Source organism: Peromyscus eremicus, chromosome 22 (assembly GCF_949786415.1).
Source record: "Peromyscus eremicus chromosome 22, PerEre_H2_v1, whole genome shotgun sequence".
Classification (NCBI taxonomy): domain Eukaryota; kingdom Metazoa; phylum Chordata; class Mammalia; order Rodentia; family Cricetidae; genus Peromyscus; species Peromyscus eremicus.
Genome location: NC_081437.1, coordinates 6,755,913 through 6,780,013, shown reverse-complemented (window position 1 = coordinate 6,780,013; position 24,101 = coordinate 6,755,913). Strand labels below are relative to the sequence as shown.

Genomic DNA, 24,101 nt, shown 5'->3' with positions numbered 1-24,101 from the left:
CCAATGATGATAATTACAGCGAGGCTTGAACTGGGGTTCTGGCTGAGCATAGCTGTCAGAGCAGAATGTTATCTAAATATTCCTAGAAGTGGTTAGGTAAGGAGTTAGAGGTCTATGAAGTTAGTAAGGCTGTAAGAAAAGGAGGGTCCACTAAATTGTGCAAAGCTATTACTTAAGGTCCACCTGACCTAGGCATTGTCTCCTTGTGGAATTTACCTTAAATCAGGAGACTAGCATGTGGACTGTTATTACTATTAGTCCTTGAAAGTGGCTAAGGGAGATATCTGATTCCAGAGGAAGCCTTTCCTGAGGCTGTTCTCCAAATATCTTGAATTTGTATGTCCAGAGAGTGATCAGTCCACACTGTTAGCCCTTCTTAGGGAAAAGTCAATTGGGAAAACTATGAAGGCGCACATGATTTTCATAACAGAAGACAGCTGATATATAACAAGCCAAGTAACACCAAAAGCTCCTTGGAATTTGGCTTCTTCTGGAGGAATTCCTTGATCCCTCCAGGTAGTGACTTTGCCATAACCAGCTGAGTTCTTATGATACATTCCTGCGGCCTGCAGCACTCCAAGGTGGTTGCTTCCAAGCCTAGTGACCTAGTTCATCTGAGGAACCCACATTGTAGAGGGGGAAAACTGACTCTTAAACTTTTCCTCTGACCTCCATGTGTGTGCTGTACATGTATAAGCACATGTACACACAGAGATAAATGTAATAATTAAAAAAAAATAACAGATATTTTATGATTAATTTCCAAAGAGTCCTGTTGGAATTTTAGGGATTAAGTGACCCTAAAAATTTATCACGTGTTCCAGTTAAATTGTGATTTATTTAATGCAATACTATCTAATTTTGTGCAGCTGAGAGTGAATTTAATATGACTGATAGGTATACTCTGTTAATGCCAGTAGTAGCTTTGATATATCTAAAATTGTGGTTTTTAAAGTGGCATTGTCAAGGAAACAGAAGGCTTTCTCCTTTTTAACGACATCTGTTATCTAGAAACGTAAACTGACACTGTAATTACTTCTGAAGTGGTTTACTGAGTAGGCTTGTGAAACTAGCAATTCATCAGGCTTTTCAGGGTATCTGGGCTAGACTGAAGGAGCATGCGGATTGCTGTGTGCTAGTGTGTTGGTTTTTGCTTTGAGGCAGCGTGTCGTGCAGCCTAGGCTGGCCACAAACTCACTTTGTTTGGAAGGGATAGCCTTAACTCCTTCCTGACCCTGCCTCACCTCCCAGGGGCGACCTTGTGAGGTAGCTTACATCCCCCCCCCCTCTGTGTATAGCAGGCTGGCTTTGAACTGCCTCTGCCACCCCAATGCTGGGATTAAAGACATGTACCACCACCACCCTGCCTTGCTTCTTCATTTTTTTTTAAATTGCATTAAAAAAATTTTTTTTAAATTCATTTTACATACCAACCACAGAGCCCCCTCATCCCTCCTCCTGCTCCCTCCCTCACCCCATCCCCACCCCTGCCATTCCCTGCTTCTTTATTTTTTAAAGTTACTTCTTTTCTTTTTTTTTCCAGCTAACCTCAGTGAGACCCATCTGTAGTGTAATATCAGGACTGAAGGGATTGAGGCAGCCAAGATAGTGATTTAAAGTTTCTTTTCACCCAACCCTGTATCGGGGTGTGTGTGTGTGTGTGTGTGTGTGTGTGTGTGTGTGTGTGTGTGTGTGTGTGATGCTCTCGGAAGTCAGAGGACAGAGGACGACTTGGGGGAGTCAGTTCCCCTACCATGTGGATCTCATCATTTACTCTATTTTTTTGTTTTGTTTTCAGATTAGATTTAGTGGAAGCTTTTGTAGAAGATTCAGAACTGAGGCAGACTTTGCAGGAGGATTTGCTTCGTCGCTTTCCAGATCTTAACCGACTTGCCAAGAAGTTTCAGAGACAAGCCGCGAACTTACAGGACTGTTACCGGCTGTATCAGGGTGTGAACCAGCTCCCCAACGTCATACAGGCTCTGAAGAAATACCAAGGTGATGACAGACAGCCTGGCTTTCCTTCACTCTGGCTTTTTTACTTTTCCTTCAGCCCTGTTTAACTTCACTCACATACTAGACAAATGTGCTGTGTTTTTTATGGAAGGGCAGGTCTAGGTTTCTGATGATAGGTTTCTGATAGGTTTATACTGAGCAGTACTTTATGGCAGAAGCCAGAAGTCTTGAGATAACTTGGAATGTTTGCTACTTAGCATTGTATGTATGTGTGTATTGCAATACTGGGGGTTAGACGCATGGCTTTTGCTCCTTAGAAATGAATGTTCACCACGGTTGGTGGTTCAGTCCTATATCCCAGCTACTAGGCAGTTTAGGCATGAGAATAAATAGCAAATACAAGGCCCACCTAGGTTACAGAGTAAGTTCAAAACCAACCTGAGCATCTTAGTGGGATTCCCTGCAGCTAAATAAATAAATAAATAGTCCAAGCACTCAGGAAGAAGAGGCAGGCAGATCTCTATAAGTTTGAGACAAGCTTGGTGTACATAGCAAGTTCAGGCTAGTCAGGGTTACACAGTGAGACCCTGTCTCATAAAAACCAACCACCTAAATAAACAAAAAGAAGAAAGCCAGGCATGGTGGTGCAAGCCTTTAGATCCAGCACTGAAGGGTAGAGGCAGGTGAATCTCTTGAGTTTGAAGCCAGCCTGGGCTAGCTACATAGGAAGACCCTGTCTCCAAGAAAAGGAAGTAACAAATAGCCTTGGATGTAGTTCAGTGGTCAAGCACTTGTCTAGTACACACAATTTCTAGTACTTTGACCTAGATAAAGAGCAATGTTAGTGTTCCTGGCTTTATTATTTATTAATGGGTTAGTCATTCAGAGTAACAGGCAGTTCAACAGTTTCATTGCTAAAGACACATAGGACAGTATGTACAGTTGTAGATGGTTACAGAGACCTTTTCCTTATAGTCCTGCAGGATTATTGAATTGTCAGGATGTGCATCGTGGTCTTTGGAGCCCCAGAACACAAGGTAGAGTCCTACAGGGACTTTGAAATGTTTTCTGGGGATGGAGGAATATTGGTAGAGTGCTCACCTAGCTTGCACAAAACCTTGGGTTCAGTCCTCAGCAGTGCAGAAAGATGGGGGTGGACGCACCCTTCCGATCAGCCTCAAATTTCAGCACTCAGGAGGTAGATGTAGGAAGACCAGAAGTTCAAGGTTATCTTCAGCTACTGAGTTTGAGCTAGCCTGGGCTAGAGTTTTTGTCTCAAAACCAAACCAAACAAGCACTTGCTTCCTGTTTGATAACTAGCCTCTACTGCAGAACTCTGAGGAGACCTTACTGCCGCGGTGTGCAAGTCAGCCGTCTCAGTAAACACTGAGGAGACCTTACTGCCGCAGTGTGCAAGTCAGCCGTCCCAGTAAACACTGAGACGCGCAACAGCGACTCCAAGGAGTCTACCATTGTGTATGCTTATGTTTGTGTGGTTGTTGTGGTTATGCCTTAACCAGCAGTCATCACCACACACGAACCTTAACAAAAGAATGGCAAATTGGCCTCTGCCAGAGACCTCCTGTATTCCCAGTTCCTCCTGATGCTAGGTGGGAGGACTAACTTGGGTTTAAGACCTGTTGTTGGATATTTTTGCTCTTTTAGGGAGCCCGCCACTCAGCTCCCAATAAATCACACAGAGGCTTATTCTTACTTATAAATGTCTGGCCTTAGCTTGGCTTGTTGCTAGCCAGCTTTACTTAACTTAGCCCATCTAGCTTTTACCTTTCTCTGTTTCTGTATACCTTTCATTTATTTCTTACTCCATGTTTTGCTGTGTGGCTGTGTGGCTGGCCCCTAATGTCCTCCTCTCCTTATTTTCTAGTTCTTCCCTTTCCCAGATTTCTCCTTCTATATATTCTCTCTGCCTGCCAGCCCTGCATATCCTTTCTCCTGCCTTGCTATTGGCTGTTCAGCTCTTTATTAGACCATCAGGTGTTTTAGACAGGTACAGTAACACAGCTTCACAGAGTTAAACAAATGCAGCATAAATAAAAGTAACACACCTTAAAATAATATTCCCCAACAGAGACCAAGGTTGGCCATTCAGCAAAATCCTATCTCAGTAGCAAGCCAACAGCTGGCTTAAGGCTTGGTAGAATTTCCTCCCAGTGCGTATCCCATGACAGGACGGAGGGTCTTGGTACTCTCACAGTTGAGGTCAAAATGAAGTTCCTAGCTAGGTGTGGTGGCGTAAGCTCGTTAGCCAGTCCCTGAGAAGTAGAAGCAGGAAGACCAGGCATTTTGTGTGCCTGGACTCTGTAGCAAGTGAAGGGACCTGCATACTTTGGGGTGCTCCTTACTGGACCCTGGATTAGGCACAGACCACACCCAAATACAAAGAGATCCTTTAGTAAGCAAGGCAAAAAGAGACAAGGTGACTGAATCTGAATCCAGCAAATAGCTTTGCAAGAGTTAATTTTAAGAGGGGAAAAGTCAGGGGTGGGGAGATGTCTGTGTTAGAATGAACTGAGATAGGTCGGTAAGTTCTGATAGGGTATTTTAATTAGGGTAGCCAAAGGGGGATTTTTGATTGGTGGACCTTGATGTTTTGCTAGTTAGACCTTAGTGATCTGCCTTAGGAATTAATCAGACGTAAGAAAGTGGCCAAATAAGGGGATAGACCTTGGTGACTAGCTTTCAGAATGTAGTCTAAGGGTTTAGCAAGAGGAGGGGGAGGGGGAAGACCTGTTTGCCCCTCCGGGACCTGCTAGATCCCTTCAGTGAGTTTAAGGTCAACGTAGACCAGACCACACAACACCCAGTCTCAAAAAACAAAAGTTACTAACATGAACAAAGTCCATCTGGTTGATTGATAGAATATTAGTGAGTAAAGTCAACTGGCTTGACAAATGTGTGTACGTGTGCATTGTGTGGTTCATGGATGGAAACGCAGTGTCTTCACCTACCTGTGCATACATGTACATACGTTTCTCCTCTTTGTGCCTCATTTTCCCCATTGTATAAATGAGTAGCATTTGCTTTGCATTGCCGTGTTATATCATTTTGTCTAGTCTGTGTCCCTTTTTGGTACCAGTCTGTGTCTTCCTCTTTCTGTTGGAGTTTCTGAAAGCCTGTGCTTCCTCTCGTCTTCTGTTCACCCATTTACTCCCATCCTTGGTCACAGGACCAAGCTGACACTTGCTAAGTTAGCTGTTTGCTGCTAAATCCAGCAAATGAATGCAGCCTGAGCTGGTAGACCATGCTGAGCTCTTGTTCTGTTGTGTTCTTGATTTCCTTGCTCACAGTTCCAAAACAGACTCATTTGTAATAAAATAAAGTAAAGCAAGTATAATGTTTTTTAGAGCAAACTCATGACTTAAAAAGGTAGATTAGCATATATTCTAGAAATTACATGCGACTTGTTGTCTTGTGATTTTTTTGGTTTTGATTAATTCTAGGCTTACTGTTCAGAAAAAACACTGAAAGTGAGGTATATTTGCAGACAGCAGGGGGCAGCAACTGTATGGAAAGCAAATTTGCAGTTAATTCTCTGTAAGCAATGGCTCTTGCTGGTTTATTTGGAGGCTTTAGCAGGGTAATGCTGCTTCTCAGCACGCTTGACAAAAGAGCATCTCTCCTGGAGAAGGTGACTGCATAGTCTCAGTGGGGATCCCATTGGGTTGATTCCCATTCGGTTGGGAGTGGTAGGGAAGGGAGACAGGGTTTCTCTGTGTAGTTTTGGTGCCTGTCCTGGATCTTGCTCTGCAGACCAGGGTGGCCTCAAACTCATAGAGATCCGCCTGCCTCTGCCTCTTGAGTGCTGGGGTTAAAGGCGTGCGTCACCACCGCCCGACTGGAAGGGATATAATACCTGTCTTAGTCAGGGTTTCTTCTGCTCTGAAGAGACACCATGACCACAGCAACTCTTATAAAGGAAAACATTTGATTGGGGTGCCTACCTTATAGTTCAGAGGATTAGTCCATTATCATCATGGTAGGGAGCATGGCGGCATGCAAGGCAGACATGGTGCTGGCTACATCTTGATCAGAAGGCAACAGGAAGTCAGCTGACTCAGTGGGCAGTATCTTGAGCATAAGAAACCTCAAAGCCTGCCCCACACTTCCTCCAACGAGGCCATACTCCAACAAAGCCACACCTCTTAGTAGTGCCACTCCCTATGAGCTTATTGGGGCCAATTACATTCAGACTACCACAGTACCTATCCAACCAGACCAACCCTGGCTGTTAGCAGGGTGATACGCTGAAGCTAGATCACCCTCACATCCAGAAATGGGGATTTGAAAAGATAAAATTGGCCTTTGTTTCTATCTCAGAAATACAGGGGTATAATCTAAAATAACAATATTCTGCATTTGAACGAATTTCCAATAGACTAAAACAATTCATCAGGTATACAGATTATTTCATGCCCTATTTATCCTCTATTTTTTTGTTTTAGATATTACAATTACTTTTTAAAAAGGCATTATTTTCTGTGTGTGTTTTTACTTGATTGTCTGTCTGTATATGTACTGTGTTCGTGACTGCTGCCCACTGAGGTCAGAAGTAGATGTCAGATCCCCTGGAACTGCAGTCACAGACAGTTGTCATCCTCCATGTGAGTGCTGGGGATTGGACCCTGGCCCTCTGGAAGAGCATCCAGTGCTCTTAACCGTGGACCCATCTCTCCAGACCGTGCCATTGGAATTTGATGTAGCCCTGTTTAGTGTAGCCATGTCCACAGTAGTCTGCTGGTCTGTGGGCACTGGGGTCTCCAGGTTCTCTCTTCAGCCCTGACACTTCACACTTTAATTCATTTAAGAAGCTTACACTTCCCAGCAAGAATTTCAAATACATAGTAAAATATAATAAAACTGCAGCCTAGGGAAATGCTAGATGCAGTCAAAGAAGGCCTCTTTATGAAATTGCTAATCAGGGCTGGAGAGATAGCTCATCACTTAAGAGCACTGGCTGCTCTTCCAGAGTACCCAGGTTTGATTCCCAGCACCTACATGGTGGCTCATAGTCACCTCTAAATCCAGGTCCAGGGGCTTTGATGCCCTCTTCTGACCTCCCTGGGTACCAAGCATGTAAGTGGTGCACAGACATCTATGCAGGTAGAGCATCCATACACTTAAAAGTTTTAAAATTTGAAGAAAGAAAGAAATTGTTATTGTTGAATATAGTGATTGGCTGACAGCTGTAATCCCAAAACTTGATAAGCTGAGGCAGGGGGAAGGGATGCTGTAAATTCAGAGACGTCTGGGCTACAGAGTGAGACCCCGTCTCAAAAACCCAAGCAATCGAGGAAAAAGGAAAATAGAAGAGATTACTCTCCAACATCGGACTTGAATGGTGACACAGCCAGATCCTAGGATGTGAGAGGCTGGGGACCTACCGAGTCAGCCAGTGAAGCATTTCAGGCCAGCAGGGGTTAGATGTGTCTAAGGGCAGCTAAGCAAAGAGATTGGTGTAATGCTAGAAAATAACCCAAGATGGTCTAAGGCTGGAGTTGAGGCCTGTTGTTTGTTTGTGTTTAAGATGGTTTCTCCGTGTAACAGCCTTGGCTGTCCTGGAACTCACTCTGTAGACCAGAGATCCTCCTGCCTCTGCTTCCCAAGAGATGAGACTATAGTTGTGGGGTGCTGCCGCTACCACCACTACCACCACCACCGCCTGGCCAAAACTAGGTTCTTCTATTTTTTTTTTTTTTTTTAATTTTATGTATATGGGTGTTTTGCCTACATGTGTGTCTGAGCCTGCAGACCAGAAGAGGACATCAGATCCCCTGCAATTGGAGTTATAGATGGTTATGAGTTGGCATGTGGGTACTGGGAATAGAACCCACGTCTTCTGGAAGAGCATCCAGTGCTCTTAACCTCTGAGCCATTTCTTCTGCCCTGTATCTAGTGTTCATGACGTTTTTGTTTTGTACCATCGGCCCTTTTGGCTTCTAATAAAAACTATCCTCAGAATAATGTTTTTAAGCACATGAAATAAAACAGGTACAAAAGAAACTAATCCTGTTAAAGTATAATTATCAAGCTACAAACCATCGTATAGAGCCATGAACTTATAATTAATGCATTTAAATTTATTGTGTGTGTGTGTGTGTGTGTGTGTGTGTGTGTGTGTGTGTGTGTGAGTGTGTGTGTGTCCCTTTGGAAGCCACAAGAAGACATTGGATCTCCTGGCGCTGGAGTGAATGTGGTGTTTGCTGCCTAGTGTGGGTCCTTGGAACTAAACTCCAGTCCTCTCTGGGGGTAGCACACAATCTTAACTGCCCCTCCGTCTCTCCAGCCTCTTAATTAATGCATTTAAGAAGATTCTAAGGGGCTGGAGGGATGACTAAAGTTCTTTTGTTTTTTTCCGAGACAGGGTTTCTCTGTAACAGCCCTGGCTGTCGTGGAACTCGCTCTGTAGACCAGGCTGGTCTCCAGCTCACAGAGATCTCCCTGCCTCTGCCTCCCGAGTGCTGGGATTAAAGGCCACCATACCCAGTGGTGGGATATTTGTTTTTAATAGAGTCTAGTTTCGACAAATTATAAATCTGCACTGAGGGTCAGAATTGGGGCTTTTTATAAAACGTTGTGGATGGTTTGTCCCTTCAGCTACATGTCCTAACATATGGAAAGCAGAGGGACTATTGGATTAACACCTCTGGGATCGTTTGCTAAGGTCATTCTTGGTGGTAGTCGGTTTAGTTTTTTTGAGACAGGCTCCCATTGTATTGTCTAGGCTGTCCTCAAAACTTGTCATTCTCCTGCCTCAATCTCCAAAGTGCTGGGATTACAGGGTCATATTGCCGTATCCCATTGAAAACATTAATGAAGACAGGGAACGATAATTCTGTAATTCAGCATCACTGTTTTGATTGGCTGCCATGCATCCTTTTACCAACAGTTTCTAAGCCAAGTGGAGATAAAGAGCCAGGCATTGTAACACCACAGACATTATGTAGGCAAAGTGTTGTTTACAGTCTGTCTAAATGTTTCACACATACGTACTGTTTCCTCAGTGTGTTAGAGGCTGCTGTGATTAATAATGAAACATGACTCCATGATAGCTTTTCATCATTCTCATTCAGGAGCTATTGAAATTGGAATAAAGTTCGGTGTGCCAGGGATCACTTGCAGAATTCCTAATAAGAGTTTATTGGTGATGAGGAGAGAACAAAATCCTTGTGTCCCGAGTAGCAGTTAGTGGTAATGTCTAGTAACGGTTGGGTGCCTAGGTGCGGTGTCTCCTCCCGTCCCGGTCTTCTGTCTGGGCGTCAGTGTACTGACAAGGAAGAGGGCTGCGGACACATATTGCAGAGGAGAAAGCCCGAGAGCAGAAAGCTTGGGGGCTGGCGTCCAGCTCTAACTCTGCGTTCTTCGCAGTTCACTGTTGATCCTGTTCCCTCCTCACCTAATTCCCCAGCGTGACTCTTGAGTAGCCGAGTTCAGTTTAAATGCTTGACTTGGTATGGCCTCTGTTGATTGGAACACCGGCTTGTTAATGGAAATTAGAAATGGAAATTAGAGGTCTATTTTAATAGCTTTGACTCTGTCTTATTGGATCTGCAAGAAACAACGTTCATTTAGTCATAATTAGTGTTGCTGCGTCGCTTATGAAAGATGGCAGCCACGCAGGGAGGCAGCGTATTAGGAGCGTTGGGCGCTGCCACGGTAGTTCCCTGTCTATAGAATAAATTCTGCGTTGATTTTGCGTTAAAACATAAAAGTGAGAATTAAGTTTGGAGACCTGCACAGTCTGTGGGTTGTGGTCAAAGGATGGTCATTATTTTAATTCGGGTATGAGCTGTTGTCTTTGGTTTTGCTCTGTTTTAGGAAGACACCAGGCACTGTTGACGGCCGTTTTTGTGACTCCTCTTCTTGATCTTCGTTCTGATTTTTCAAAATTTCAAGAAATGATAGAAACAACTTTGGATATGGATCAGGTATGCAGTTTACATTTAATCCCCACAGCAAAATAGTTTTGGAAAGGAAAGAATAACCAGAAACAAAACTAAAAAAGCATGAGTTTGGTTTTGGCGCTTATGTGTGGCAACTTTGTAGCTAGTCGGTGTAAATTTAAGTGACAGACAAGGAAGAAATGGATTTGGTAGGCGGTTCTGGGGATTAGGCCCAGGGCCTGAAAGTGGTAGGCGAGTGCAGCATCCCTGTGCTCTGTCCAGCCCTTTTAAAACAGTAATCATTTGAATGAAGATAAAGTCGGCAGCCCCAGTGATTGTTGAGTGTGAGTAGACTGTGTCCATCCTGCACTTGGTATCCACCTGCCTCAGTTCAGAGGGTTAAGAGTGCAAGGGTTACAAGAGTGAGCCACTGTCCCAGCTTGAAAGAGAATAGTGTCACAAATGATTCTGAAGGTTCAGTGAGTTATATTTGAATTCCACGCAGAAGGAATTTTAGTTACTGGAAAAGCTGGTCGTGGTGGCTCATGTAATCTCAGCTCTCAGGAGACTGTCAAAGGGCTGTATGAGTTCAGGCTCAATGTGGCCTGTAATGTAAGACTGTCTCAAAAATGGAAGGGGTACGGGTAAATGAAAACGTTTCTGTTTTTCCTGTAGAGAAGTTGTTTTAGGGGGTGAGGTTAATTTGTGCATAAAATAAGCATAAGTGGTTTTTTTTTTTAAAGATGTATTTATTTTTAGTGTGTGTGTGTGTGTGTGTGTTTGCCAGCATGTCTGTGTACAGTGTGCATGTATCTGGTACCCATAGAAACCAGAAGAGGTCATCGGATTGTCTGGAACTAGCTAGAGTTAGGATCTTACTCTGTCCCTCTTACTACGGCTGGCCTCCCAACTCAAGGCCTACCATTTTAAGTGCTAGGATTACAGGAATATCCAGCTTGAAAATTTTCTAAACTTAATAAAAACCTGCCGGGCGGTGGTGGCACACGCCTTTAATCCCAGCACTCGGGAGGCAGAGCCAGGCGGATCTCTGTGAGTTCGAGGCCAGCCTGGGCTACCAAGTGAGTTCCAGGAAAAGGCGCAAAGCTACACAGAGAAACCCTGTCTCGAAAAACCAAAAAATAAAAAATAAAAACCTAAGCTAAATTTCTGATTAAATGACTGTGGGGCCCACAAAGATTTCTAGTGAGATCTGAGCTTGCTTTACACAGTAGGGCTGTATTAGGGGATGGCTTGACCACGTGCATGGTCTCCAGGTGTCTGGGATGGTCTGCACTTGGCTGTGCTGGGGGGAGGTCTTTTGTTCCACCCCTTGGCATTCCTTTAAAAAGGGGCTGGTGGGTTTTGAGCCAGGCCCTCCCGAGGCTCCCTGTGTTTCTGTTTGTCTCTCTTCTCTATATTTCTATCTAAATCTCTTATCCCTCGCTCTTTAAGAGTTCATGGGGTAAATAAATGTGGGAGCTGGTCTTCACGAATGACCATGCAGGAAATATGTACTCAAATTAGTGGTATCAAGGTAATGATTTGGTCGGCTAAATTGTTAGTCTTTGGCTCTTAGTACCTGTAGATTTATTTGAGTTGATAATTTGCCCTATGTGATCTTGAATTATTTGATTGTATTAGATTATGTATATATATTTGTGTGTGTGTGTGTATGCAGGTGTGACAGCATATTCTAGAAAGAATAAAATAGAAATTATAGTATGAAAAGGCTAAGATAGGATAGTTTTTAATTAGAATTGCTAAAACCAGTGAGACCCTCTGGAAGACCTCTTGTACTCTATGATTTTAATTTAATCAAAGCTAGTTCCATTTTTGGCCTTAAAATGCTTACCAGTAGCAGTTGAGCCAACATCCTGAGCCCTGCCATTTGAAGCAGTGAGTGGTAGTGTGAGGAATAGACACGGTGATTGGCCTGAGCTAAGCGGGTTTGGTGGAGGAATAGACACGGTGATTGGCCTGAGCTAAGCGGGTTTGGTGGAGGAATAGACACGGTGATTGGCCTGAGCTAAGCGGGGTTGGTGGAGGAATAGACACGGTGATTGGCCTGAGCTGAGTGGGGTCGGTGGAGGAATAGACAGGGTGATTGGCCTGAGCTGAGCGGGGATGATTGAAGAATAGACACAGTGATTGGCCTGAGCTAAGCAGGGTTTACGGTGATTGGCCTGAGCTAGGGGGTGGGGGCGGGGGGGGGGGGTTGGTGGAGGAATAGACACAGTGATTGGCCTGAGCTAAGCAGGGTGGTTATAGGGTCAGCTTCCTCAGTGAGGAGGAGACACTTCGTATGAGCACCGCAGGGTGGGGAAGGACTGCTGTGTCCAGTAGCAGGTCCTCCCCGTCACTGTAACTGCAGTCTCACGGTTTGTAGTGTGGTGCTGTCTTAAATAGTCACACTCCTAGTTTAGACCTGTACTTCCTCGGGAGCTTACCTAGCATCCATTTTCTTCCTTTCAAGTGACACGACTCTAACCTTATCCCAGGTTACAGTGTAGATCCAGGCTTTCACCGTCATCACAGATATTTGTAATGAATTTAGGCATTTAAATTACGTTTTTAGAACCACTTTGAGAAGTTCTCCGGGGAGTCTTCAGTTGTTTCGTTTCTAATCTTTGAAAGCCTCACGGCTTTCCAGCTGTGCTCTTAGGAGTTCATGTGATGAAGGATCCATCATTTACACGATGTACCGTGCCTCCACCCCCAAGCTTTGTAAGTGTTTCTGTGGCTGCTTTCCATAAATCCTCTTTTTTCTCTACTTTTGAAGTAAATGTAGATCAAAATTATCCTAAGCCAAGATTCCAAAAAGCATTGATTTTCACAAAACTAGACACTTTTCCTTATTGGTATTTCAGTGAATTGTATTAATTTTTTGAGAATTTTTTTTTTGAAAGTTTCATGCATGTATGCAATTTATCTTGAACATAATCCAACCCAAATCTTTCCACTTCCCCTGGGTCTCCTGTCATGTCTTCTTCCTTTTTTCCGTAATGCACTGTTTAGTTATTCTGGCTTGCATGCTCATGAGTGTGGCACCATCCCCTGGAGCATCACTGGCAACCTACCAGGGCACAGGAGAAGCCAAATGACTTTCCTTCCTTCCCTAGTAGCTGTGACTGTCAATAGTGCCTCATCTGTGGGGAGCTCCCTATGCCCCTTGCATGCTGCTGGAATGTTTACCGGCTTGACCTTATTTGGCTAACCATACCTGCTGTGAGCTCGTGAGAACAATGGCTGTGTTGTGTCCAGAAAGCATTTCTAGCACTCCTCCATCTTCTGGCTCTTACATTCTCTCCAGCCATTCTCCCATAATGTTGTCCGAGTTACGCCCCACTCTGGACGTGAGTGTGTGTGTGTGTGTGTGTGTGTGTGTGTGTGTGAGAGAGAGAGAGAGAGAGAGAGAGAGAGAGAGAGAGAGAGAGAGAGAGATTTCAGCCTGAGCACTCAATAAATACGTCTCATCACTTTGACGAGTTAAGCGTTTCTGAGTTAACTACTGACCACTGCGGAGAAGAACTTCTCTGGCCAAGGTTGAGGCAGTGCTGATCTGGGTAAAGGCATACATAGTCAATAGGCAGTTTGACGGTTCCATTTAAGAAAACAACATTAATATCTTTCCCCGCCTAGGGCCAGTGACTCCCTAGCCATGGGCTTCTGACCAGGTTTACAGTACCTGGCAGGAATTCCCTCCTGTGGAGCAGGCCCGAGAGCCAATTAGAAAGTAAAACTTCATGCGACTGTGCTGGCCGGTTTGATGTTAACTTGACACAAGCTATAGTCCATCTGGGAGGAGGGGACCTTGATTGAGAAAATGTCTCCATAAGATCAGGCCGTGGGCCAGCCTGTAGAGCATTTCCTTAATTAGTGACTGATGGGGGAGGGCCCAGCCTATTGTGGGTGGTGCCATCCCTGTCTGGGTTCTATTAGAAATCAGGCTGAGGAAGCCACGAGGAACAAGCCAGTAAGCAGCACTCATCCATGGCCTCTGCATCAGCTCCTGCCTCTAGGTTCCTGTCCTGACTTCCTTCAGTGATGGACTACGATGTGGAAGTGTAAGCTGAATAAACCTTTTCCTCTCCAAGTTGCTTTTGGTCATGGTGTTTCATCACAGCAATAGGAACCCCAACTAGGACACTGCTGTTGCCCCACTGGGCAATTCTTGTCTGTAGATGGGAATTGTAGTATGCAGTGTCCACTAATGGTGAAATTCATTGATGACTTTTCTCTCCAAGTGGCCTGCATAGCACGTTCTGGTACTATCTATGAAAGCTAGCCAGTAAGAAGAAAGTTTCTAGGTCACTTCCTGCTACTTGTCGAGGTTAATCCTGTGGCAGTCCACCACCAGCACTTCCTGGACACGTCTGGTGCTTCTCACCTGGCTGAACTTGTTGGTTTTATTCTTATATTTTTCATTATTATACTTTAAAGTTCATTATTTATTGTGTGTGTATGTGCATGTGTGGTGTGGAGACTGGAGGACAGTTGGAGGGAGTCAGTTTTCATGTGTCCTGCAGCTCAGACTCAGGGAGTCAGGCTTGACAACAAGCACTTTACTTGTTGAGCTGCCTTCCTGACCCCAGTGGTTACTTTTAAAGGTGCTGCTTTACTTGTTGAAGATAGGTTCACTAATTAAATGTTCGTGCTTCCCCCAGTGTGGAGGCCCACAAAGGTCTCCTAGTGAGACCTGAGCTTGCTTTACCCAGCAGAGCTGCATTAGAGGGTTGTTGACCACATGCGTGGTTACCAGGTGTTTGGAAGGGTCTGCACTTGGATGTGCGGTGTGCTTTGATCTAGCAAGGGGAGGTCTTTTGCCTTGGCCCTTGGCATTCCTTTAAAAAGCCCTTTAGAAGAGACAGAGGGGCTGGTGGATAAGGATTCAGGCCCTCCTGAGGCTATCCTGTGTTCCTCTATCCTTCTGTCTAAATCTCTTATCCCTCACTCCTCAAGAGTACCCTGGGGAAAAAAGGTGGGGGCTGGTCCCCCACAAATGGCGCCACAAACAGAGACTAGGAACTTGGCAAAAAAAAGTGTCAGGGTACATCACATATATGAGGAGGCACGCCGATAAGGGATTGAAAAATAAATGCGACGGTATTTTATTCTCTGGAGTGAAAGTGAAGTGGCTGAAAGATGCCCAAGTAAAGCTGCAGTGTATTTCTCTAAGTTTCTTTCATTTTTTTTCTCTCTCTCTTAATTTCTATCTATAAAAATTAAGGAAAATATGAAGTAGAATATAGTGTAGGAAAAATTTAGAGTAAGGTAGAATATAGAAATATTGGGTTAGGAATGTAGTTTAAGAAAAAAATGTAGGATAAGATAAGCAACATAACAGAAGAACTATGTCCTTGATTTCCAGCCATGGGGCTGTGAACGCAAACTCCTGGGGAAGAATCAAGAAAAACCTATCAAAAATCAGAAAAAAGGACAGAAAAGGATTCCTATGGAAGCTTTCACCTGGAGACAGTTTAGAATCAAGCCCTGAGAGGCAGGGAGTTTTCCTTGAGGTGGATGTGGATGAAACAACATTCTCCACTCTGCTGGCAAACGCCGTTGTAACACCGTGCCATCAAAGTTAGTTTCCGTTTGGCCATGAAGCCAAGGAGAACAGAGGTCTTAGGAAAATCTTAGTAATCTCTCTCTAAAAAAACTAAAAGCTTTTCAGTTTTTTTGTTTTTCTTTTTTTTCCCTCAGATTTTTTTTCTCTTTCTGTAAGGGCAAAAAAAAAAAAAAAAAAAAAATAGACTCACCTGAAAATAACATCAGTATGAGAAAATCACTTGTAATTACTCTAGGAAAAACAAAAAAACAAAAACCTCTTGGAATATGGCAAATTCTCTCTGCTAGTCCTGTCTCTCCTTCCAGACAGTATTAGAGAAACAGCAACTAGAATCTCCTGTGGCTAGAGCCTGGCCATCGTCCCTCAGGAGAGTGCAGGTGGGGAGTGGAGCAGGGCAGCTTCCTCCCCGAAGTGTGCAGCTGCAACAGAGGCATTGCGGGACCTGGGGAGGGGCTGCTGGCATGGGGGAAGCGGTGAAGCTGAGCCTTGGCTGCGGCATCAGGAACTCTGTATCTAGAGGAGGAGATAAGCCAGGAAGAGACAAAGCTCTGTCAGGGAGGGAATCTCTCTAAAGGCTGAAAGGACTTTTATTTCAACTACTTTCATTTTCTTTCACTGACCTGGAAAGGCAGGGGAGCAAGCCCAGAGGGGTTCTTGCTTCTGGCACCGAAGTGCCTGTCTGAACGCATGCAGGCAGACTGACAGCCGGTTGTGGCCCACTCCAGGAAAAGTGTCAGGTGAAGGAAATACATTGTTAATGCCAGCTCAGGGAAAACAGAAACCTACCTGTAGTGAAAAAAGCTCGTTTGATCTTGGTTTTCAGTATGAAAACAAACTGTGGCATACGCAAAAGGCAGCATGGGAAACGTAGTCCATAATGTTGTTCATAACCACGGGTGTGTGTGTGTGTGTGTGTGTGTGTGTGTGTGTGTGTGTGTGTGTGTGTGTGTGTGTGTGTGTGTGATGTAGAGAAAGGCAGTATGGGAAATGTAGTTTTTCAGCTCAAAATGGCGGTACTGCCCAAAAAGTCTGGTTTTTTGTTTGTTTTTGTTTTTGTTTTTTCCCAGCTCAAAATGCAGTTTCTTTTCCAAATGATGTTAGAAAGCTTAGCCTTACCCCCCTAAGAACTAGGTGAACAACTTGCCTCTAAGGATATAAGTAAAATGCTAATACTGTTTGTCAGCAAGCTACTTTGAAATCTTTTAGAAAACAAGGGAAAATGGTCCTTACTCTAGGAAATTGCTTCGAGTGTGAAAAAAAATTTATGGGATTGAATTATGCTTAAGATAAAAGAGGGAAATATTGACATTATTTAAAAAGCTCATGGTAATCTTAAAAAGCAGCTTTAAGAAATTAAGAAGAGGAAGTTTTACTCTCATTCAAGCTTAGATGAATTAAGCTCTGACTTCAAACTCTCAAGAAAACTTTCAGAATGATATCAAAGATGACTATAAACTCCAACCTTTAGAAATGATTTGGGTGCTTTCTGTCTTGTTAATAGTTCAGTTAAGAAATCTTTCCTATGGCCGGGCGGTGGTGGCGCACGCCTTTTATCCCAGCACTCGGGAGGCAGAGCCAGGTGGATCTCTGTGAGTTTGAGGCCAGCCTGGGCTACCAAGTGAGTCCCAGGAAAGGCGCAAAGCTACACAGAGAAACCATGTCTCGAAAAACCAAAAAAAAAAAAAAAAAAAAGAAAGAAAGAAAGAAATCTTTCCTAGAAGTTTGCTAAAGATTATAAAGTAGTCCTATAGAGTTTGCTTTTGAATATTAGTTAAGAGATTCTTTCTAGATGTCTGTTAAAATTTATAAAATAGTTCTATAGAGTTTCCTTTTTAATACAAGTTCTGTAAAATAGTTCTATAGAGTTTCCTTTTGAATATAAGTCTGTAAAAAGTGTAAATGTTAAATATAAGTTCATACTAGAATTGTTTTTATTACTCCATCAATATCCGTCTAGTCCGGACAACTTAGATTACATTAATTTTTAAAGAATAAACCAAATCAATCATATTAGAAGCATCTTGAAGTTTTTATTACTCTTTTACCTGCAGATATATTTGAATACTTTTTTTTTTTCAAGACAGGGTTTCACTGTGTAGCTTTACACCTTTCCTGGAACTCGCTTTGTAGACTAGGCTGGCCTCAAACTCACAGAGATCTGCCTGCCTCTGCCTCCCGAGTGCTGGGATTAAAGGTGGCTATTTGAATGCTTTTTATGATAGCTTAAAATATAATTTTATGATCTTAGTAGCCCCTGGAAAACTTTAAGTGAAGAAAGGTGTCATAATTAGGGGAGTTTTTTTTGTCTTCTTCCTAGAAATTTCTGCTCCTGTTTCTGTTTAGAAAGGGGTAGGCCTCCCACAAAGGGGTAAGCCTGTCACAATCGAGTTAGTTTGTAAGTGTCTTTATAATTAGCATGGGTTTTTGTTTACTTGAGTGGATACTTTGAAATGATTTAAAATGACTATTTTCTCCTGGGATTCAAAATAGTCTTTTGAAAGTTTTATTGAACATCTGTTAGGAGAGAGTTTTGATCCAGGAAGAGGGCTTGGTGCAGCTGAGACAGTTATAATCACCTTAGACCCATTCCAATAAGGATATTCCATCTTTATTATCCTCTACTCCTTTACTGGGAGGTGTGGCAGCTATGGAGATCACTGTGATATGTGCAAGTGCAGTAGGGACCTGGGCCAGAGCTGAGTTAAGCTCAAAGACAGGCAACTTTATTCTTGATAGTGTCCAACCTAAGGCAGAGTATGCTTGATGGAAAGTGTATCTCCATGACGGGTAAGGAAGATCAATCAAGGAGGACAACCTAAGACAGGCACAGTCTATCTGAGGGGCCTGGGGGTCCTTTTTTATATCAAGAAGGGGGAGTTGTGGAGGCCCACAAAGGTTTCCAGTGAGATATGAGCTTGCTTTACCCAGTAGAGCTGCATTAGAGGATTGCTTGACCATGTGCGTGGTTACCAGGTGTTTGGAAGGATCTGCACTTGGATGTGTGGTGTGCTTTGATCTAGCAAGGGGAGGTCTTTTGCTCCACCCCTTGACATTCCTATAAAAAGCCCTTTAGAAGAGACAGAAGGGGGGCCAGTAGATAAGGGTCCAAGCCTGCCCGAGGCTATCCTGTGTTTCTGTTTCTCTCCCCTCTATCCTTGTATCTAAATCTCTTATCCCTCACTCCTCAAGAGTACCCTGGGGAAAAAGGTGGGGGCTGGTCCCCCACAACCCAGCATTTCCCTCTCCCTGTAGTTCAGCTGTTTGGAGAGCTTAAGACGTTTAAAAAATCTTTGGGTTGTGTTTCTCTCATTAATTTCAAACATTACTATTTTTGTACCCTGTTATATATAATTATTATTATTTTTATATATATGTATGTGTGCGTTTGTATGTGAGTGTATTGTGAATGCAGATAACCATGGAAGCCAGAGGACGGGACATCAGATCCCTTGGAGCTAGAGTTACAGGTCTTTGTGAGCCTCTTGCTGTGGTTACTGGGAACTCTGGAAGAGCAGCAAGCACTCTTTTTTTTTCCCTTTAAAATTTATTTATTTTTGCTGTTTCAAAAAGCTTTATTTTTACTTGGTCTAAGATTTGGGAGGGGCCCCAGGGCAGTTACAAAGCTGCCTAGTTGGCCCGAGAGGTTCGGGGGAAGGTCCTGAGGCTGGCTGGTGCAGAGCAGAGGAGGGAGCCCCTTGGAAGGTGAGGCCTCCTAGTCATGCTTGAGAGTGAGCCGCTCAAAGAAGTGCTCGCCCAGAGATGGCTGTGGCCCACCCCCCCTGCGGAGGATGGTCAGGTGGTTGCCCATCTTCTTGATGAGTTTCACCTCCCCATCCAGGAAGGGGTTTTCCTGGTAGTCACAGAGATGAGGATCTGTGTGAGCAGAAACCAAGGAATGAAGACCCAAGAAGGCCTGATTCAGGTTCTTCTCCAGGGCCAAGGCAGCTTCCATGGCCTTCTGGGTTCTACCCCACTCATCTTGAGATGGTTATTATGTGTTTGGTATTTTACTTCCCTTCTCTAAACGTGCACCCCACAGGTTCAGAAGGGAATAATGTACTCAATTTTGATTTATTTTCGTCATCAGTTATTTAGAAGAAAGTTGCTAAGCTTGGTCTGTGCCCGCTGTCAGAAGTTCTTCACACACTTGAGGATCCTGCGTGTTTCCTGACTTTGGTTTTCCACTCCACAGTAGTAACTCGGAGTTTGGTGGTGCTGGGCGTTGCATGCAGGGTCGTGTATACACACACGCTAGGCAAGCTCTGTGCCACTGAGCTGTAACTGTAGCTGACCCCCCACCCCCACCCCCACCCCATCCCGTCAGTAGCAGTTTTAGCCTATTAAATATTTCTCAAGTGTTTGAACTTCCATCAGATCCTTTCGTGGTTCTTCTTTGCCCGTTGTCTCCGTGAAACAGTCCCACGAGGTAACTTAGGCTGACTTCAGACTCCTGATGTGACCCACAGTGTGGGCAGCAGGTGTGTCCTCGGCCTCTGTGGTGGTCACTTTCCACAGTGTGGGCCACAGGTGTGTCCTCGGCCTCTGTGGTGGTCACTTTCCACAGTGTGGGCCACAGGTGTGTCCTCGGGCTCTGTGGTGGTCACTTTCCACAGTGTGGGCCACAGGTGTGTCCTCGGCCTCTGTGGTGGTCACTTTCCACAGTGTGGGCCACAGGTGTGTCCTTGGCCTCTGTGGTGGTCACTTTGCACAGTGTGGGTCACAGGTGTGTCCTTGGCCTCTGTGGTGGTCACTTTTCCACAGTGTGGGCTACAGGTGTGCCCTCGGCCTCTGTGGTGGTCACTTTCCACAGTGTGGGTCACAGGTGTGCCCTCGGCCTCTGTGGTGGTCACTTTCCACAGTGTGGGTCACAGATGTGCCCTCGGCCTCTGTGGTGATCACTTTTCCACAGTGTGGGTCACAGGTGTGCCCTCGGCCTCTGTGGTGCTCACTTTCCACAGTGTGGGTCACAGGTGTGCCCTCGGCCTCTGTGGCGGTCACTTTCCACAGTGTGGGCCACAGGTGTGCCCTCGGCCTCTGTGGTGGTCACTTTTCCACAGTGTGGGTCACAGGTGTGCCCTCGGCCTCTGTGGTGGTCACTGTTGCACTGATTGGGATCTCTAAGTTTGGGGTTGGGAACTGGTGTATACAGCCATTGGTTTGTTTCTTAGCACTGAGAAGTCACTAGACCCTTAAGACCCCTGATATCAAATTACATGTCTTCATTACTGGCTAGTGCTTTTAGCTCTGAGCTTTTAAGTTTATTTCCATTCCACACAGTACTTGTTGAGTTTAGATTTGAAGTTCATTGGTTAGAGTCTGCTAGTCAGGCTGTTTTATTTGCTTGGAAATGTCTGCTTTTCACTCCTGTTACTGAGGAGACTTAGGTACAGGGCCTGTGTTTGTAGTTCTCCCTTAACTACCGTAAGATGATGTGTAAGATGATACTCTGCTCTGCTTTCTTACCGATAGTAGGGGTTTCCAGATGTTATTTCTGTATACCCAAAGTTTGTTTCTTTCATTCTCTCTTTGTATTACATTTATTGAGAGAGAGAGAGAGAGAGAGAGGAGAGAGAGAGAGAGAGAGAGAGAGAGAGAGAGAGCGCAAGCGCACATGTCACAGTATGGATGTGGAAATCAGAGGACAGTTTGTACAAATCTTATTTCAAAAATTGATTTATTTACTTAATTTAGGTGTGTATGTGTGTCTGTACCTGAGGAGGCCAGAAGAGGGCTTTACATCCCCTAGAGCTGGAGTTAGAGGTGGGTGCTCCAAACTGACCCAGGGTCCTCTGCAGGAGTCGTTAATCCTACCCCTGCGGAGCCGTCTCTTCAGTCCTGGAATCGGCTTCCTCCTACCATGTGTCTCTCAGGGACCAAAGTCAAATTGCCGTGCTGGGAAGCACTTGTACTGACCGAGCTAGCCTGCCAGCCTGCCAGCCCAGGGCTTTCTCCTCTTTACAGCCAGTTCATGTTTCTGATCAATTCTGGAGAATTAGCAATTGTCTTCGTTTGCTTTCTGCTGCTGTAGTAAAGACCATGACCAGAGGTTTATTTCACCTCAGAGATCACAGCAAGCTGTGGAGGAAGGCTGCTTACTGGCTTTCTCCCTCTGGATTGCTCAGTTTACTTTCTCATAGCACCACATGCAGCGGCTGGGTCCTTCCACACCCATCATCAGTCCAGAACATGTCCCGTAGGTTCACCTACAGGCCAGTCCTGAGGAGGGCATTTCTCGTCCAGGTTCCCTTAGGTGACAGACTAAGCCACACGGCCATCATGATGTGTTGAGCACTGTTCATCTTTTCTCGTTTCTGGACTGCGGTTGGACACTTGCTGGGCAGTTTTTCCTTCCAGTGCTTGGGTTTTTATTTATAAAAGTGTTTCAGTTCAGTTTTAGCTTCCTACTATCGTAAGTAGTAGCTGTTTTCTTACCATTTGCCTAAATATCTTAAATATTTAATTTTCCATATCTAAGTTAATTAAAGTTTGTGTTTGGTGCTGGGGAATGACCCTTAGTGGTGCCTATAGCCTTCTCTTGGGTCTTGGGCCTTAGGTTGTACAATGTTTCCTGTTGAACTTTTGCGAGTGTGCGTGCATATGTGTGCACATGTGTGTCCTGTTGGCTTTTTTCCTCATTCATTTTACAAGTGTGAAGGGGTTAAACTCTCCACTTTCACAACTGAATTTAGGTTCCAGTCCTCTGAGAAGGACAAACAGGTGTCTCTCCCCACAAAGGGCCATTTATCTACAAGTCCTTACAGTCAGGGTGGAGGGAGAACAAACATACAGGGTCTAAGTCAGCGTCACGGCATCTCAAGGACAAACCCAGCAGTCCCCTTCTGAGTCATGGCCAAGCTTGTGCACATGTGTCCAAAAACGATAAGACTAAACCTCGGCCAATTAACAGTATACTAATGTAACTGCTGCTTGTTTAACCAGTTATGTATGAGATGACCTAACTGCCCCTAAAACTCCCCTTAGCTGTGCTTAAACGTCCGTCTTGGTGTCGTCGCCATTTGGTACAGGTGAATGACCCCACATGCATGCTGGTCTAATAAACGCTCACTGTTCTTACATACTATTTGAGTCTGGGGTCTTCTTCAGCGGTTCCCCGGACCCTCCATGTAGATGGTACATTATTTGTATTTAGCTGGATTTTGTGTAAATTGTCCTGACTGTCCATCCTTGAAGTCACTTCCAGCTCCCAGAATTGCCTACCTGCGCCTCCTGACCGTTGATTAAAGGTGTGTGTCACCATGCCCTGCCTCAGTGGAGCTTTCAAGGTTTCTTCTCAGTCTGGGGCTTTCCAGATTTATTCAGGTGAAGATGTAGCTGTGAATGAAAATGTAAACAAAATGCAGCAATGAATACTGGTGGCATGAACCAGAATGGCAGCGTTTGGTCCTTTTGCTGAGATTAGGACTTTAGCTCTATCCTGACAGTAGTCTGGGTGTGTCGGCCCCCGGCCAGTGGGGCAGGCAAGCGCTCCTGCCCTGGTTCTCCACCACTGCTATGCTTGGCTCCATCTTCAGAGTGCAAGGTGACTCACCTTCTCGCCAGCCAGCCGAAATGTGTCGTTTATTTTGGAATTGGTACACATGACTTTTGCTCACATTCCCTTGGCCTGGATTGATTCAGAACCCCACATCTGGTTCTGAGGGAAGCTAGGAAAGATTATCTTTGATCTCAGTTATATGCTTTACTAAAAAAGACCGTTTTGATCACAGTAGAAGCAGAGGCAATAAAAAAAACCAGCAGCTAACATCGATCTGTCTGCCAGCATAACTAGTAGACGGTTGTTATCCAAACCCCATTATTGGTGCAGGGAGAGTCTGCCTTCACTCTCCCTTCTCAGAGCTGTGGATGCAAGGTTGTTGAGTCTTAGTCCGGGCTACTATTACTGTGATGTGCAGCTGGGGAGGTTCATCCTCAAAGGAAGTCAGGACAGGAACTCAAACAGGGGAGGATCCTGGAGGCAGGCGCGGATGCAGAGTCATGGAGGAGTGCTGCTTACTGGCTTACTCATTATGGCTTGCTTAGCATGCTTATAGAACCCAGGACCACCTGCCCACCACAGTGGGCTGCCCCCCCCCCCCATCACTAATTAAGAAAATGCCCTACAGCTGGGTCTTATGGCTGCATTTTCTCAACTGAGGATCCCTCTTTAGAGGACTCTAGCTTGTGTCAAATTGATATAAAACCAGTCAGGATATATTTATTTTTAAAACAACAACAACAAATAGGGTCTCACCCTGGCTAGCCTAGAACTGGCTATGTGTAGAAGACCAGGCTAGCCTCAGATGCACAGACATCTACCTGCCTTTGCCTCCAGAGTGCTGGGGTTAAAGGCTCGTGGTCCGGGCCCAGGCCAGGCCCGGCATGAAGTAGATTTGAAACAACCTCCCTGGCTGTGTGTTGGAGAATCTTCCCTTGGCAGCCCTTAGACGGGAAGGTCACCAGCTGCTCATGTGTTTGGAAAAGAATGCTTGTAACGTTTTATCTAGTACTCTGGGGTAGTGGAGCCTTTAAAGTTGTTTAGAATACCCTGGCTGGAGAGCGGGCTCAGCAGTTAAGGGTACATGTTTTTGCAGAGGACCCAGGTTTGACTTCAGCACCCACGAGACAGGGCAGCTCACAACTCTGTAACTCCAGTCCCAGGGGACCCCATGTCCTCT

The 24,101-nt window shown here is 44.8% G+C and overlaps 1 protein-coding gene across 2 annotated transcripts in view; it reads left to right on the top strand.

Annotated features, from left to right (window-relative positions):
* The window catches only part of Msh2 (mutS homolog 2), a 65,510-nt gene that overhangs the window by 20,614 nt on the left and 20,795 nt on the right, over positions 1-24,101 (top strand). The window contains exons 7-8 of one of the 2 annotated variants that reach the window (XM_059248411.1): positions 1,799-1,998; positions 9,793-9,902. In XM_059248411.1, coding sequence (XP_059104394.1) covers positions 1,799-1,998; positions 9,793-9,902 — 310 coding nt within the window. Of the gene's footprint in view, positions 1-1,798; positions 1,999-9,792; positions 9,903-12,241; positions 12,582-24,101 lie in introns of those variants that run through there. The other variant, XM_059248412.1, reaches the window with a different exon arrangement.